Source organism: Puntigrus tetrazona, chromosome 13 (assembly GCF_018831695.1).
Source record: "Puntigrus tetrazona isolate hp1 chromosome 13, ASM1883169v1, whole genome shotgun sequence".
In the NCBI taxonomy this organism is placed as follows: Eukaryota; Metazoa; Chordata; class Actinopteri; order Cypriniformes; family Cyprinidae; genus Puntigrus; species Puntigrus tetrazona.
The window spans coordinates 1,206,435-1,224,748 of NC_056711.1; the positions used below are offsets into that span (position 1 = coordinate 1,206,435).

Consider the following 18,314-nt stretch of genomic DNA (forward strand, 5'->3'; position numbering starts at 1 on the left):
GATATGACTTTGTGTACTGATTATAATCATTTATAATTGTTTTATTGCGGATGATGGTATATTTTTCCCAGTAGAATGAGCTCATCAAGAACTTTCATGTGAAAATGTCCCTTTGTCCTCACCCCTCGATATATATCTACTATTTCTTAAGAGAATTGGATAAAAGTATTCTTCTAAGCGTAACAATTACAAACTAAAGTTTTGTTGTTAGTGTAGCTACACTACATGTCAACTTATACAGTTAGTTAGCAAATAATGATACTTTAATCCATTGTTTAGTGTATGAAAGTAAATCTTAAAGAATAGTCTCAGTAAATTAATAGTAATAGTCTGAATACTCACTTAACATCTTTATATTTGCACCAAGTATGCACTGAGAAAAACTGGAGTGTATTCATAAAGAAATGTCAGCAAGAAGTACATAACATAGGCCTATAACAGTATAAAAGAAGTATAGTATAGCTTTGGTACTAAAAAATGCAGTGAAAAGATAAAGTAGTACACTCATTAAAATATTTGTCAAATTCAAAAACCGGGAACTTAGTACACATTCATGTACTACTACTGCTACTAATACACTGATATTGGTATACGTACTATATAAAATATACTGAAGTAGCCTATACTTCTTCCCTGACACATTTCTGATTTCTTTTCATTCTCGAGTCAACACTAAGTCCAGTAACTAAACCGCTAACTACTGTCAGTCTCTTACCATTTCTGACACCAGACAAAAATACAGGGTGGAAGAATAAAATCTAACGAACCAGGTTTTTTCTGTCTTTACAACTTGAACATCTTGTAGACCTTGTTTCTCCAAATACAGTAAACCTAGAAAACGTATCCTGGAAATGTCAAGCAGAAGTTATGGGAATGTTTGAGGTGAAGAGCGACAGATGCCATAAATATCCAGACCTGTACAGATGATAATTCAAACAAAGATAATGGAGAATTTAAAGGAAAGCAGCCTTCCAGACACTTTCTGAAGAGCCACGTCTAAAGAGCAGCTGTGTGATTTCTGGAGGTCAGCGGGACACAAGCGGGGGAGGTTAGGGTGTGCACAACTCCTGCTGAATGCTCGTGAATCCTTCTGTTGGAGTGTTTTAGCCTGAAGTCACAAATCCAAGCCTCTTTTGCAGTCTGGACCGAATACACATTCTGAAGCAGACCTGTCAGGTCTTAAGGACAAAACCACGCAGAAACCTGAGGATCACGTGCCACTGATTTCTCAAAAGCAGGGCTATTTATGTTGAATTACTTTAATGAGATGCAATATGAAAGTTATAGGCTGTTATATTTGTTTGAAGATTTTGTTAGCAACAGCCCCCGGAAAAATGGTACCAAAATGTACCATTAGCTGCTCATTTGAGCATTTAAGCACGTTTAAATACAACGTGAATGCTAAAGTACATGCATGAGCAAGTCATAGCCTACAAAAACATAAACAGGAAATAATAATTTTAAAAATTCCAAAAAAAAAAAAGCCTACCCAAAACCTACGACTATTTTTTCTATGGAATTGATGGTGCTTGCATTATTGTAATACAATTAAAACTACAGTAAATATATTTTACTATTCAAATATTAGCCTTTGTTTGCATTACAGTAAGGTTAATTCGAACCTTTTTTATTTTAAAAATATTTTAAATACCTTATTATTATTATTAGTAGTAGTAGTAGTATTGTTATTATTATTGTTGTTGTTTCATTAATCACCCTTACAGTTGTTTCCTTACAATGACACAAAAAGATTTTAAGCTTCTCTTTATATGCATGAGTCAAAATAGCGTTTTTGTCTCCCGCGTCCTGCGCGAGTGAGCCCGGCCAGCTTCCGTAGATTCTGAGCGCGTGCGTGACGCAGCAGCGTCCAACGGTCAGAAGAATTTTCACAGGCAAGATGGCGACTTCGGAGCCGGTAAGAGGGAGCGGGTTTCTTCCATTTAGGGTTTCCCACCGACCAGAAATGGTAAAGCGGCGTCTGTTGTGTTGTCCGCGGGATATGTTAAAACAGTGGGCAGCACTGTTAAAAGCTAGAGGTGTCCTTCATGCGTTCCGTGGGGTTTCGGGGCGGCACTGCTGCTGGTGACTTTAGAGACAGGGAGGGTCCGGACAACGGCGATTCATCAGTCCTCACACCCGATAAAGGGGCATTTCGGGTGTGCGGAATGATACCCTAACGCCCTTGTGGTGAATGGTGACGGGTTTTCTCTCGGCTCGACGTGATGAGATCAGATCTCCAGACATCTGGACACGTGTGTTCATGGCTAACAGTCATCGGCTAGCGCGCTCAGTCGTGGTTGCTTAAAACGCTTCATGACTAATTATTTCAATGAAACGTGATGTTTCAGTGTGCACGACCGAATAACCGCGTAGTCTGACTCCGAAAATAGCACGAAAGTCATTGATCGCTGAAATAAGCGAGCATGTGTTTAGAGAAGCTTACACCGTAGCCGACAGTAGAGGGTGTATGACTCCAAATTGAACTGGAAATTAGACTTACTAACTCTATAGTGTGTGTGATCACAGCTACACCGAATGTAGAACATGTCGTAATCGAGCTAGTTGTCTTGGTAACAGGCGTGAAGGTTAATTCAGTCTGATCAGATGTCCTGGGCTGTATGAGCCAATAGTTTGCTACTGCAACAGCTGTTTCCATTTAGTATCTTTGCTAACTTGCTTATCCAGAGATCTCAGATTATCCTTGTGCACCTTCAGCAGTGAAGCCAGGCTGACAGGTGCACAGAATGAGCTGTAGGTCAGTTTAAGGTCTGGGAAGATCAAAATGTCTGCGAGGAGGTATTTGTGTGGAATGACCCTGAACTTTCTGTAATCGGGTTTCTCACCGTCGAGGAAAGGCCTGGGGTTATGTTGGAGTTGTGGAAATTTCTCTGCTCTGTCGTATTTTTTTTTCATGAAGCCAAACTTCCTGAAGTTGCTGGAAATTAAATTGTTCTTTGTTTTGTCTGTATTTAGCGAGGAACTGAAAATGAAGAAGGCCGTGCTGATAGTCCTACGGCTGCTGTGACGAGTCCTGAACAGTACATCAAACACCCTTTGCAAAACAGGTAAATTAATTTCTCTTTGTGTAGATGAGGCCAGTGCAACTCATCTCTAACATGGATACTGCGCGCAGATAACTTGACCTGCGGGCCTAGTGTATTAGAGGACTGTGTTTATTAAATAATGAATATGACGAGTGTAAAAAAAGAAAAACTGAACCGAGAACTGGAATTGACCAATTTTCTAAGCATTATTTATTAAAACTCACTAAAAGGAGAGTGCACTTTTTGACTTATGCTGAGTCTAAAATTAATAGGATCGATGAGATGTTGCTATTATTTATGAACCGATTGAAAAGAAATTCAGCCAGGATGCGTATCATTTTCGTTTATTAGAATGATTTCTGAAGGGTCATGTGACTCTTAAGTGGATAAATATGAATAATAATTAACAGTATTATTATTTGTATTGTATTTTGATTAAATAAATGCAGCTTTGGTCAGAATAAGAACAATCTTGAGGACCCCCAGACATTTGTGTGTATCTGTGTCAGGTTTATCTGTACTAGCGCTCGCAAGTCACTAATTATAGAGCACATTGTATTTGGTTAACATTTTTGCGCGGGACATATTAAGCTGACGTGACGTCTACAAATCTAGTCTTGCGTGACATGGTGCACGGAGAGCTAGATTTTAGGTGGCTGTAGTGTTTAGTGTCATTCGGAGCTCAAAAGTCATGTGAGCGATGCGGTGGCAGTCTGCCAGCATGCTGCAGGAAGTGCTGAGCTCACATGTTGAGCTGTCTCATTCCAGCCCTTTCTGCCTTTTCACTGCCCGTGGCTTATTCCTGTGATATTTAGATCTGCGAGGACCTTCATTTATTGTGAAAGGTGTCTCTTAGTCTTCTAAAAGATGGATTGTAGAGTAGCATTCACATTTCAGCATCTATGGTAGTAGTTTTTTTAAAAAAAAAAATTATTCAGTTTCATTTCAGTTTGTATAGAGATAACCAAAAGTTCAAAGTTCACCGCAGGTCAAGGCTGCAGTACGGATAACCCTGCAGTCTTTGCTGGTTTCATCAACCTCTTATTATATGACTGATAACAATAGCGGTTTTTGTTTAGTGCAGCCGCATTGTTTCTCTGTCCTTTTACTTTATTCTAGATACAGGGAGGTGAAAATTAACTTTTGTTCTTTTATGCGCTAGATCAGGGGTCACCAAGTTCATTGCTGGAGGGGTGCCGTCCTGCAGAGTTTAGCTCCAAGTCTAATCAAACACACCTGAAGCAGCTAATCAAGGTCTTACTAGGGATACTTGAAACTTTGGAGATAAACTCTGCAGGACCCTCCAGGATTAAGGTAGATGACCCTTGCGCTAGATGTTTTTGAAAGACTTTTTTTATGCTTCATAGGTTTGTTTGGTTTATCAAAATTAAGAGAAAATGTTGTACTGCTTATTTATTTTTGGAAACAAAGCCCATGTTTAGGATTCTGCAGTGAATAGAAAGCTCAAAAGAACACCATTTTTTCCAGTAGGCTTTTTTGTAACATCATAAATGTCTTAACTGTCACATTTTAATGTGTCTTTGCAAAATGTTATTGGTTGCGGCTTTTTAAACAAATTGTACAAATTGTTTTATCAGTAGTTCTAAATATCTAGAACAATTTGATTGAAAAGTTTGAGAATAAATGAATTTGAGAATTACTTTATTAGCTTTAGCGACTGCTCCACGAGTTTGTGTGAGAAGTAGTGATCTTGTTTTCTAAAACTTACAATCTGTTGAGAGAATCACATGAACAGTGTATGCTATACCATATAATACTGTAACCTGTAATATTTCACATTTTTGTAGAGCAGCCATGATTTTCCATTGGTTAACAGGACAGTATGAGTCATCTCTTTGAGAGCTTCTGCATGAATATTATATGAGTGACCCAAAGAGACCCGTGCTCACTGTGCTTGTGTGCGACTCTGCAGATGGGCTCTCTGGTATTTCAAAAATGACAAGAGTAAAAGTTGGACAGAAAATCTGCGTCTCATCTCCAAGTTTGACACGGTGGAAGATTTCTGGGCGTAAGTGTTTTTACTAGTCATATTGAAGTCACATTATGATTTTTTTTTTTTTTTTTTACAAACAAAGCTTGAAACTTTGAATGGCAAATTATGATGAATTTGACTTGACACTATTTCCTTTGACTTCTCAGATTATACAATCACATACAGCAGCCCAGTAAGCTTGGATTTGGCTGTGACTACTGTTTATTTAAGGTAAGATCAGGAAGTGTGTGTGTGTGTGTGTGTGTGTATGGCCAAACTGAAATCTGAGGTTGATCATTAACAAAATATTTTATTGCAAAGCAGGTCTGTTTTTGAGTTTTTGTAAGCATCACTCTGGCGATCATGTGACTGTTGATTTAATTACCTGCAGACTTATAAAGAGATGAACATTAGAAATGAGTAAAAACGACAACGCACTGATATCCAGATTATTTTGTATGTCCCAGGATGGTATTAAACCCATGTGGGAGGATGACAGGAATAAACTCGGTGGAAGGTGGTTAATGACCCTGAGCAAACAGCAACGGCACAATGACCTTGACCGCTACTGGATGGAGACAGTAAGACTTCTGCTTTTTTCTTCTTCTTCTCATGTTTTCACATGGATTAGTGCACAGCTCAGTTCATATTGACTGTGTGGTTTGCAGCTGTTGTGTTTAATCGGAGAGTCCTTTGATGAGGCCAGTGAAGACGTGTGTGGAGCTGTGGTCAATGTCAGGCCAAAGGGGGATAAAATAGCCATCTGGACAGGCAACTGCCAAAACAGGGACGCTATCATGACGATAGGGTATGTTACACACAGAGGCACAGCACATTAATGTAAAGTACAAATGAGAACTGATTAAATGTTTCCTCTTGGTCTAACATTGCTAATACAATACGGAGGGTGATATTTTGATGTTTTTGAAAGGGCACGTTCACCAAAGTTAAATTTATTTGATAAAAAAATGACAGTGTAAAAACAGTAATATTGTGAAATATTATTAAAACATGTTTATTATTATAACAGTTTAATGTTTTAAAATGTAATTTACTCCTGTGACGCAAAGCTGAATTTTTAGCAGTCTTCAGTATAGCATGATCCTTCAGAAATAATTCTAATATGCCAAAACATTTATTAACCTTTCGTAGTTCATTGTTAAATAGAAGTTCCTGTGATATTTAGATCTGTGAGGACCTACGTCCATTATCTCTCAGTCTGCCAAAAGATAAAGTAGTTGTGTTTTTTTGTTCATTCTGCTTCATTTCAGTCTGTAATAACTGGTATCTATGATAACTGGACGTTAGAAGTTCGAGTCTAAAATGTTTGTATGATGTAAATAAGCTGATAACCGGCTTTGATTGTGACAGAAATCTGTTGTTCTCCCCCTTTAGGCAACAATACAAAGAGCGTTTGAGTCTCCCAATCAAAACCCTCATCGGATACCAGTCACATGACGACACCTCTAGCAAAAGTGGCTCTACAACAAAGAACATGTATTCAGTTTGAAGAAAACTCATTTCAACTCATTGTAGGTTTATAAAATTTCAAATTCGCATCACATTAATACTTTTGAGTTGTCAACTACTGTAGTGTCCTTCCTTTTTAAGAAAAGAAAAAAAAAGTCAAATATGTAAATGTAGTGCTCTCCAGCCTGAAATGATCGGCACCGTTACCGTGTGGATCAGAGGACGTCTGCTTGTTTAGACCTGAGAGAGGACCGCATCAGCTAAAGCTACACGAGTTGAGCTAGATGTTACTGATATCATTTTAGTCATTAAAAGGACTAATCCAGACTTACCTAGCTGAAGAGGTTCTAAGGCTTAGATAAGAGACATACCGTTCTTTGCTTTAACCTTTCTTTCTCTTGCGTGTCACGCCATGAAGTGTTTCTCACCGTCAGACGAACAAATAAACCCACAACTAAATCCGCACGGACATTTTAAGGGCCCAAACTGTTTTAACATGCTTTGGTTGGAGGTGTTTGGCATGAGAAGTGATTGCAGAGACGCCTGCAGACTGACTATCTTAAAGGTTTGTAAAGGATTACTTTCGCTCGAGCTCCAAGTTTGAAATTTGGAGGAGTGGTCATTTATTGTTTCAGCTATGCTGGAATTGTGGCATCTTGCTTGTAGACCTATCTAACAGTTGTTTCTCCCCTTCATCTATTTATGAAATGCTTTGCAGTTGAACTATGTAGTGTGAGGAACACCATGAAAATCAAGCTCCTGTTTTCTTTCGGTTACTTTTTGAGGTTCTTAGCAATGTGGACAACTGCTTGCTGTTTTTTTTGTTTTGTTTTGTTTCAATTTTTATTATTATTTTTTTTTTTTTTTACAGTGTATTCAGTGAATGCCTGGACATACATGCTTTTTAGGTTTGCTACCACTTTCCCCCCTCATTGATACTGTAGACATTTTCTAGTTTACCCCAATCTTTGGATCAGTGAAAGAAGATAGGATATTCATTGTGAATTTATTTTGCTCATAATGTATCTTTATTATCTGTAATTCCAGGATGTATATTACCTTCTTTCAAAGTAAAGGTTATGTGCTTTGCATTAACATTTGAATTTTATTTTCTGTTTCTTTATTCTCTTGAATTCAGACCTACCTGAAATTGTTGTTTTGTTGTCATCAGCACAAACAAATTTCCCCATTGCCCTGAAAGCGGCAACACTTAAGATGAACTAAAAGAGTTTTGCATGTATCATGTGTTTTTGTAGGCAGTTCTAGAAGTTACACTCTAAAATTAATGGTTCTTCACGATACCACAGATGGAACTTTGTCTAAATGGTTCCGTAAAGAACCTTTCTGTTTCACAAAAGATTCTTTGTGGAGAAGGAAGGTTCTTAAGATGAAAAAATGAGCAAGAGGTGGTTCTCTGGAGCCAAAAATGGTGGTTCTTTGGCATCGCAGTTAACCGTTTAGCACTTTTATCTTTAACAGTGAAGACCTGTCTTTCCATTGGCTTTTGGGTTGATTGTAGAAAATAAGCTGCGAGACCAATAAAACATTTCCCTCATGAGGATGATTTTCACAAATGAGCACAGCTTTTATTAATTAAATACAGTCTCAATATGTAAAAAAAAAAAAAAGTTGTAAAGAAACAACATCATTGATTGCGAAGCTTCAAAGTCTTCACTTCACATCCAATCACTTATGTTTAGTCAACTCTTTCAGTCTAGTTTTCAAGAGCACAACTATAAACAACAAAACTAAAAGCAGACCAGTGACTAGTGAGTGTCTGTGTTTGGTGTGAAGATGTTTAATGTCCCTGGCAACCCCTTTTTTACCATTAATCTGCTTATTTGCAAATGCCTTCAAGACACTTAAAAATCACTAGTTGGGTATTGCTAATGCCTTTTGTGTTTATAGAATAAAGTGTCTTGAGCTTGTGGTTGCCGCTTAGATTTTGGGGCAACATAACCTTAAGTGCAGAAATGTTAACTAGTTTCCAGGTTTTAGGACACATTTTGAGGCTTATTTTTTAAACACAGGTCCAAAGTCCTCCAAGAGCTACATCAGTGTTTTTGTCATACAATAGTACATAAAAGTACATAACCTATCCAAACAAAGTCACTCCTCAACTCAAAAGTTTGAACAAGCTCCCCTCCCTGTTCTGGAAGCTTCTAAATCGTTCAGTATTTGCGATTGTATAGTTACCACACGATAGTCTGTGGAAATAGTTTCAAGTATTCATATCCAATACATAGACGACTGCATTATTTAATAAGAAAACTTTAGATGATTACCCCATTAAACCTGAAAGTGTCAATAATAAACGATAGAGTTGCAGCTTCACTTGCTCAAGCGAATACAATAATTTCCTTAGTTAAACACAATGGGTGTGTCAAGAATTACACAGAACAGGTGTTTCAAGTGCTTGGGCTTCCTTTGAGTTACTGTACACCACTCTTGACTTTTTATATTCCTGTGTATGTGTGGTAACATCCTTCTGGCCATTACATTATGAAACCTTTCACATTCCAGGCAACTTTTCTATTAGGCATTTGGCAACAGGAGGTACATGCCTAGATTATTTTAAGCAGCATTTAAAAAAAAATACAAGACTGAATTTCAGCAGATTAAGTCTTGCATGCTAAGGCATGCAAACTAAAGCTATAAAGCCTGTTGTAGTAATGCCAACAATTAAGTAGACATGAGTTGTACCTGAACATCAACAAAGTATCATACAGAGACAAAAAAAATTGCAGTTTGTTGTTTGACAACAAAAAGTTTTTTTTTTGTTCATTTTTAATTCTGTTATTCCGTCTCTTTTTGTCATATTAAAGGTTGTTTCAGTTCACATATCCATACCAGTTCAGATTAATTCAAATATTTGAAGTCTCGAATTTCAGACATAATAATAAGGGATAATAGAAAATAATTTGATTTGCGATAAACCTGTGACTATGAATGGATTCTTCTTATCTTTTACTGCATAGACCTTATGCCACTTTCATTTCTGACAATTACACATTTCCTGCAAGCAGTTGATTTCCACATTATCAAGGGTTTGAGTGATTAGATTAAAAGTGTGAGGTAAACACTGATCAATCATTTAAGCGGCCTGCACCAACCAAGTTACTGTTGCTCACAGGAAATCTAGATACGAGGTCAAATATTGCATTTGTAAGATATTTTCCTATAGTAAAGATGCTTAGAAAGAAACTGAGAAGTTCAAAGTGCCTTTTGCTCCACTCTGAGAAAAAAAATCAGAGTATCATGCTCTAATGTAAATCCAGTGCTTGCTATCTCAAGGGGTATGTACGTTATATTCCAGCTTCAAAAGTATGTGCAAACCCTTTACAAGTCTTCAAGAGTGCTTGAATGAGGGTACGTTTAAAATCATTTCTAAGGTCCATAACGGAAAAGACCATATTGAGTTCTGAACGATTGTTAACGTTAAGACAAAATGAGAGGCTTCTCTTCTTCTTTCTTGGCTAAAAGCACTGAAAGCATTGATGTGGTGAAAAAGTAGAATTCCACGGTGTAGCTGAGTTCATAGAGCTCCAGATTGACACAAAGAAACCACTCAAACACGGCGGAGATGTGCTTGAAGATGTAATCCTCCTGGATGAAGAAGATGCCATCTGATGCAAGAGGAGTTATGGAGGGAAAACAAATGTGATTTGACTAGCTCACTCACCCCCGTGTAGCTCCACACCTGCCTGACTGACCTTATGTGGAACACAAAAGATATTTAGAGGAATGTTGGTAACAATAACAGATGGAACCAAAAAATACAATAGAAGTCAATGGGAGTGACTGCTTATCAACATTCTCCAGACTATTATTTTGTGTTTCACAGAACAAAGAAACGCATTCAGGTTTGGATAGATGTGAGGGTGTGTAATATAACAGAATTGAGTGATACGAGTAATACTTGACTTAAGATTTTTCTGGTGGACTAGTTGTTAATTTGAAGCATTAGTCGACTAACGGTACATTTTGTCATTATTAAATTGCAATAATAAGCCTTTAACTGCCTACATCTTCTGATAAGCACAACAGGATAACTGATGACTAACGTGTCAGGGAAAAACAGTAATATGTGAGTGTTCTGGGCATGAAAGGATACAGAGGATGGTGGCAGTAATCTGGATAAATGAGGAGATGATGCGCAGAGGATAGAGAACGTGTTCACATCCAGTCAGCATACATTTACTAGTGAGGGAGGTCAGGATGGTCATGTACAGGCACACGAACACGAAGCTCACAGCAGCACCCAGGTAATGGAGCAACACCAGCTCTGCTGGCTGCAAGGAAACACGGGAAACAATATTTATTCATATCTATTTGCTCACTACACATTCTTAAACAAAAAGGTGCGTTTGATGCCATTTAAGAACCGTTGCGGGTTTCTCAAGGTACCTCCGCGTGAACTTCTTAAAACAACCTTTTTTTTATTAATGTAAAAGATATTAAGAACCTTTTGTGTTATGACAATTTCCAAGTGTGTTAAAGGTACTGCATGGTACTATAGATGTCAAAAGAGAATGTTTCAGTTTATTCTGTTTTTATCTAGGATAAGCACTTACTACGGAATTACATGTTTGTGTTCAAAATGTTATTAAATATGTAAAATTAAAAAAAAACAAAAAACAGGTTAAAGCTGATATTAAAGTGAAATGTTCACAAGATCATTTATGTTTGTCACATTTACAGAGTCTGGCTACAAGAAACAGCCTACCAACCATGCAAAGAGTTTGTTTTGTGACTCCACCTATGATTGACTTCACATGAATGTTGTAATACAACCTGTTATCATAAATACATCCTTAAGGACCTTTATTTTTGTCTGTTTTTTTGTTGCCTAAAACCCTTTTATTAAATGAATGGTTCACCCAAATGTGAAAATGTGCTACCGTGTTAACACCACTTGGTCAGCGGTGGATCCTCTGCAGTGAATGGGTGCCATCAGAATGACATCCATAACCGATTAACGTTCTGTGAAGTGAAGTATGTTTGTAATTAAGCTTTTGGATTTGTTTTTTTACAAACATATAGCTTGTTGCTTCATGAGACATTAATTGATGGACTGGAGATGGAGATGGACTAAAAACTAAAACTCTCTGATGGCACCCATTCACTGCCAAGCACATCAACATCTTGAATCCAATTTAGGAGTCCAAATTTCAGCAAATTCAAATTTTTGGCTGAACTATTTTTTGTAGTGGTTCTTCAATTCTGATACAAGCATGAAGTAAAATGACTGAAGAGTATTCTTCTGTACTTACGTTGCAGTTCCCTGCCATGAAAGCGCCCACAGACACCACACAGCCCAAAACCACTGCAATCTTACTGAGAAGGGAATGAACACTGTTCCTGTCCAGGATGTGCGCGTGATGGAAAACGCAAAAAATCAGAACTGTGCGGACACAAAGAAAAGACGCATTACACATTTCACGTTTAAACCACAATACAATTCGCTGCCGCGAGAGATAAAAATGTATTTTAATTAAACGCCTTTGTCAAGACGGAAGTGAAACGTGAACTGAAAACCCACACAAAAATGAACCAGCATTGATTGTTGCTGTGAAAAGAGAGTTTTCTGGAAGGTTTGTTCCGCTTGTGCTGCAAAATAAGTAGAAAATGCCTGTCATTCCTTCAGATTATGAAACTGAAAATAGCAGGTGTTGTAGAGGTGATGTGTTCTGCAGACCTTATGGTGGGAACATTATCCAGGGTGCAGCAAATCCCCGTTTCATTTGGGTGACATGAGTTTCTGTATTCCCTGTGACATCAAGAGAAAGCTTTAATAAAACATGCATAACAGAACGATGCCGTTAAATAAAGCCGAACTCATCACTTTACCAGTTATTAAGTGAGCAGACATGGTTGAAACTTAACGCAAGTCCGTATCTGTAAAGACAAGAGAACTTTTTACCGCACAAGTCATTTGGAGTCACTTTGATTTGTTTACAGTGATACATTATACTGTTCATCATCATATCAGATGAATGAAATCCGATTCTTGTTTTTTACTCATTTTGGTGTTCGACTTAGAAAGGACTTTCTCGTAAAATATAAAGTGCGTTTCGGATCATGTTTGCTTTTAACTGCCACAAATACCATGAAAAAAAAGGAAAAACGGTACTAAAATTAGACCCAAAATACTGTGCTTTTATTATTCTTGCTCTAGCATAAGGATGCATAAGGATTAATAAGTAACCCGGAACCTGTTTATACAGCATGACTCAGAAATTAACGAGTGTTTAACAATGTATGTGATAATTTGTCTTAGATCACACTCCCCTTCCAGAGAGCAGAAAAGACCAGCCTTGACAGACAGTTTTTCTGATCCTGACTTCGATTACTGAGTAATATACTGTATATAATGTACCCTGTCACTTTTGACATAAACACTGAAATGACATGCCTCTTGTTGTTGCATTTGTGGTTAAACTGGTTGTACAACAATAATTTACATGTCCGCACCAATGACATAATGTAGATATTAATGAATTATGACTACAACATCGTAAATTATGATTAAAACAATGCCAATCAATCTATCTATCTATCTTTCTATCTAGTATCTAATATATTCTCAGCAACAGTAAAGAGATATGAGAAATAATAATGCAAATATTTTATCAGTAATAGAAGACTAACAAAACCTCTGTCCGAGTTTTAATTGACAGTACATCTTCAAAATGTCATTCAAATTGAGAGAAATGTCAAAAAATCTCTTCAACTCACACTGTCCAGCACCCGATAAATGAGACGGCACACAGAACAATTGGTAAGATAACCCAGACAGCCATGTTTCTTGGAGAAAGTTGGTTTGAGAATAAAGTGAGTGCTGATAATCTTAGAAGTGATTCTTCCACGGAGGTCTTGAAAAGCTGACTGGCATATTAGCCCCTCAAATCCATGTCCTTTAGCATCCTTCACTTTTCTCCTGGCTTTACCGGTTTACTGTCTCTTCTACCAGATGAGCTACATTCTTAAACGCTCAAAGGAAGCTCTGAGACGTGCCACCACTACATCCAGCCACTCCTCTATGGTAATCACCTTCTTTAAGAGAGCAGAATATAACAGCCACAAGGCAACTATAGTTGAGTCAACTCAGCCTTGTCCCGGTGTTTACATACGGTCTTACTCATAGCTGTCCTGAGAGTATGTTTGTTAAGAGCAGTGGTTCCCAAACTTTTCAGCTCTTAACCTTCAATCAAATCAAAACATTTAAGTGTCACCAAGTCAAGCCTTTTCAGTCCTTTGCGTGCAAGGACTCAAGAGTGCGTCATGGCTACTTTAATATAACATTTAAAAGGCTTGCAGTATAATTCAACAGGTTAATGAATGCATCATGAATTATATTATTAATGGAGTCTTTCAGTTCAGGGCTTTAATACCAAATTTTTATTTGATCGCATCTCAGTCCACATAAGGTCAACATCCCACATCCTGCATACATTATAAGTCACATTAGTCTCAAATCAGCCCTTGAGAGACTGACAGACTGATCATTACATGTTTTTTTTTTCATACATGAAGGTGAATGCTGGAAAAATCTGTCTTATATCTAACGTCTTCTGTGTTATTATGCAAAAGAGAAAGTAAACATAGTTTAATCAGTCATGAATGTGAGTACGTTTTCATTATGGGCAATTTTTTTGTAATAATAAACAACAATGATTAGAGTACATACAAAACAAACTAAATACCTTTTAACAATAAATTAGTTACTTATGGATTAACAGAAAAAGTATAAACTATAATAATTCTTAAGAAATAGACAGAAAGGGAGGGCACACAAATAATACAAGTAGGCTATATTAAGAAACAGTCTTAAACATGGAACAGATTCTAGACGTTTTTATATCTTTCTTGTTAAAAGACATTTAAATTGTATTTATATACAACTTGAGTTCTTGTTTGAGATGTTAGTGGGGTTTACATTCAGTTTATACCATCGTAGAAAATATGTTGGACAATTAGATATATCATTATCATTATCCACAAAGTCTGAACAAAAGGAAACACCCAAAACAAAGGTACATTAATTGTCATTTTCAATCTGAGGAAATATTTCTGAAACTATCCCTTTAAGAGGGGACGCACAGATAAAGGGTTAGTCCACTTGCGCCTCTTTTTATATTGGCACGCCAGGTGCAATCCACCTGTTTTGTCGTGATTCACTCTGATTTCATATGCATTTCGCTGCATATTTTTTATAAGCGCTATATATATTTTAATAACACGCGATTTCCATTTAACATACGCCAAGTCGTATTTTTCAGCAGGAGAATTATTGTCCGCTCTGGGGTCCTAAATTTCAAAACAATCGAAATGGCGGCGTCTGTAAGATGGAGTCTAATGCGCTTCACACGGTCACATCATTTGAGGTTGGAAATGCCATAATGCGTCTTTAACAGTATTCAGATCCTAGATGTGTATTGTTGCATAATATAATGTAAAATTATGATTGTGCTGGTTTGCCACAGTAACAGTTCTTTCCAGCAAAATACCTCAGTAACACGATTACCTCGGTATCACCTTTATCTGTCATAAAAGTATATATATATATATATATATATATATATATATATATATATATATATATATATATATATATATATATATATATATGTGTGTGTGTGTGTGTGTGTTTGTTTGTTTGTTTGTTTGCTGGCGCGGGCGTGCGTGCGTGAAAAAGTTAATTTGCAAAAACTGCTCCGTTTTTTTTTCATTGTGAATTCCAATTAATTTCAATCTGCAGTTGGGTTATTTTGATTTTCAATAGTTGTTTTAATATTATTTTCATACATAATAAAAAAAAAACAGCTCACTAACACAATAAACAATAAAAAACACACACAAAAAAACTTTTGAAAACAAACTCTTCATATTTCTTCTTTTTATTCCTGTATTGTGAAAGTAGAGACTAATCGCATATCTTCTCTCTTAGACTGGCTGTAAATGACAGAAATCAGTGCTATTCAGTGTGGGCCGCCCATAGAAAACGGTCTCAACAGTATGAAAGCAAACTGTTCTCAGGTGAGGCGTATTAATGTGTACATGTAATTAAAGCTTGTAATGCTGTTGAATTTAATATCGTAAAGCCTTGTAATCTTTTTTTTTTTTTATTTATTGCAGTACGAAAGCTTTCCATTTTAACTCAAGACACACCAAACCCGAGAAGCCTAAAGTTTCTTCCCGGTAAGCCTGTGCTGGGGACAGGGACTCGAGATTTCCCAACTTCAAACTCTGCGGAGAGTTCGCCTTTAGCCAGGTAAGCTTCATTGTCAAAGTACAGCATCTTTTTGCACGTCGGGGTAAAGCTTTGCTGTGTTTAAAATAGATTTGTTATAATCATCCAACAGGGATCTTTTCCAAATTGAAGGCATAAAAAGTGTCTTTTATGGCCCAGATTTCATCACATTGACTAAGGTAGTGTTCAGCAGTAAGACAGTCTGTCTGGTGGCTATTCTTTTTTGAATGTTGCAACTCAATTTGCGAATTTGTTGTTACTATTTAAAGACGGACGATGAGGTTGAATGGACAGACATTAGGCGGCATGCTATTGAGATCATTACTAAGTTCTTCGAGAATGGCGAGGCCATCACAATGGGAGCAACACATGCTGAGAGCAGTGAGCAAACATATGCATCGACTAAATACATGTGCAAATTGACTAAATGCATTTTGATTCATTGTATTAAACATTTTTTGTCTTTATTTCTTTATTCTTAAGGTATTACAGAAGATGATGATGAAATTGTCTTAATGATTAAGGAGCTTTTAGACACACGGATCAGGTATGTTTATTTAGTTTTAATCTTAACATAAAATATAGTAGGTTTGAGGTCTCTAAGCTCTCTCTCTCTCTCTCTCTCTCTCTCTCTATATATATATATATATATATATATATATATATATATATATATATATATATATATATATATATATGAAATGCTATTTTATTGCAGTTATAAATTGCATTCTAATATATATTAAAATAGAAAATAATTATTTTAAATTGTAATAATTCACAATATTATACCGGACACCTGATGCATGCCTGATAAATTTCAATAATCTTTTTTTCTTAAGAAGATTCATTCCAAGCAATACTGAAGGCTACTACTAGAATTGAGCTACCTTTTAAAATTACTAGCAATACTGGCCTTATTGAAAAGCATGATTTTTAGCACAACACAGTAAAGTTACTGTATATATGGAGAGGACATTTAAATGAGTAGCTATGTACTGAAAGACCAGCAGAGTTCAGTGCTTTGTCTTCTTTCTGTAAGACCCACGGTTCAGGAGGATGGTGGCGATGTCATATTTAAGGGCTTTGAGGATGGCACTGTGAAGCTGAAGCTGGTTGGCTCCTGCACGGGCTGTCCCAGCTCCACAGTTACCCTAAAAAATGGCATCCAGAACATGCTGCAGTTTTATATACCCGAGGTGGACAATGTAGAACAGGTGAGAGATATAAATCCATCAGAGTTATTCATGGTAACATCTTTTGCATATTAAACTGCATTTTTTTTTTCATTTGATAAGGTTGAGGATGAAGTGGATGAGGTCAACATGAAGGTGTTTGCAGAAGTGGAGAAGAAATTGCAAGACTCGTAGCATAAGACCCAGCTCTGCTGTCCGTATATTTCCATTTGCTATTGTTGTGCTGTAATTAAAATGGGATTCAGACGCTCCATAAGGAAGCTGTATATTTAAGGTGCAGAATCTAGCATATATTGTAATATTTAACAAAGCTCAGTGTTGTAAGGTGTTCGGTTTCCAATATAATAGTGCAATATTGTGATTGCAAGTACAAGACAACTGACATCTGCACTCTTTTATGTTTTGACTGGCACTCAACTCACTTAGTTACAAAGATTCTTAGCAGGTTTGTTATTTTTAAAAGAAACAATGGTTAAATTGAAGACGGTTATACTTTGAATGACTATGTTTAATGAACCAGGATGTGTGGAGAGTGCTGTAATTAATTGGGAGTTCTTTTACGCTGTGTTCCTGATACATTCTCTCAAATGAGCACTTGAAGTAATGCAGATCTTCCATAGTCTTTGCAAATGAGATCAGTTACGATCATCTACAGCTGCCATTCAGCAGTGCTGGCGGACCTATAATAAAATAAAACAATACAATTAGTGATTGTCTTGGTGTAGATATTTGTCCTGTCTTTACTTCTTTTCAACAATTTCTTTTGCATTATGTTTTTTTTTCCTCTATTTTTCATTTCAGCGTAAAAAGGTCAACGTCTTTATGAACAAAAGTGTTTCACAAATTCCAGGAATGATACATTTTAATATCTAATATGCAAAATGTCCAAAAAGAGTCCTTTAAAGCACATAAATTTTTTTTCGCAATAGCATTGAATGGGTACATGTTAGAGTTTGGAACTAATTATTAAAATTAAATTAAACTTTTTTTTTTTTTAAGGACGGCGGTTTTTATAAATTTTTTTCATTTATTTAGTTAGTGAATGTGTTTATCTTTACAAAAACAATTGGACTATTGCCCTGTACGATCATATAAATGATTTTAGAGATCAGGGAAACTTTAAGGGGACATTTAAAGGACTTTCCTGTTTACTGCTGTGCCATTAGAAAACCTCTCTTATTCTTATTTCTATTTGTTCAACTTTGCAGGCAAAGAAATAAATAATAAAAGCAGCTTATACTTTCTGACAGCAATGTGTCTAAACAGTCCCAGTTTGTCTAAAGCATGATTTAAAGTACAATTATTAAGTAATAATATGCCCAAAAAAAAAAAGACAACGATTTATCTATGTATGTAGG

At 36.5% G+C, this 18,314-nt stretch overlaps 3 protein-coding genes across 4 annotated transcripts; 2 read left to right on the top strand and 1 right to left on the bottom strand.

Annotated features, from left to right (window-relative positions):
- Positions 1-1,808: 1,808 nt before the first annotated feature.
- On the top strand, positions 1,809-7,610 carry eif4e1c (eukaryotic translation initiation factor 4E family member 1c). Of its 2 annotated transcripts, none has more exons than XM_043255366.1 (7): positions 1,809-1,915; positions 2,974-3,065; positions 4,978-5,073; positions 5,205-5,268; positions 5,505-5,618; positions 5,706-5,845; positions 6,433-7,610. In XM_043255366.1, the coding sequence occupies exons 1-7, from the start codon at positions 1,898-1,900 to the stop codon at positions 6,545-6,547; spliced, it is 639 nt and encodes a 212-aa protein (XP_043111301.1). In that variant the 5' UTR covers positions 1,809-1,897; the 3' UTR covers positions 6,548-7,610. The 2 variants fall into 2 exon arrangements, with proteins under 2 accessions (XP_043111301.1, XP_043111300.1); XM_043255365.1 differs by having other exon boundaries at positions 1,883-1,966.
- On the bottom strand, positions 7,323-13,550 carry si:dkey-228d14.5 (uncharacterized protein LOC796266 homolog). Its single transcript, XM_043255364.1, has 7 exons — positions 13,246-13,550; positions 12,358-12,405; positions 12,206-12,277; positions 12,050-12,117; positions 11,781-11,911; positions 10,622-10,799; positions 7,323-10,133 (listed from the first exon to the last, which is right to left on the bottom strand). The coding sequence occupies exons 1-7, from the start codon at positions 13,308-13,310 to the stop codon at positions 9,946-9,948; spliced, it is 750 nt and encodes a 249-aa protein (XP_043111299.1). The 5' UTR covers positions 13,311-13,550; the 3' UTR covers positions 7,323-9,945.
- Positions 13,551-14,720: 1,170 nt separating this feature from the next.
- Positions 14,721-17,680, top strand: zgc:110319 (uncharacterized protein LOC796111 homolog). The gene is made up of 8 exons (XM_043254646.1): positions 14,721-14,894; positions 15,458-15,546; positions 15,646-15,781; positions 15,873-15,939; positions 16,030-16,141; positions 16,244-16,307; positions 16,803-16,977; positions 17,059-17,680. The coding sequence occupies exons 1-8, from the start codon at positions 14,839-14,841 to the stop codon at positions 17,128-17,130; spliced, it is 771 nt and encodes a 256-aa protein (XP_043110581.1). The 5' UTR covers positions 14,721-14,838; the 3' UTR covers positions 17,131-17,680.
- The last annotated feature ends 634 nt before the right edge of the window (positions 17,681-18,314 follow it).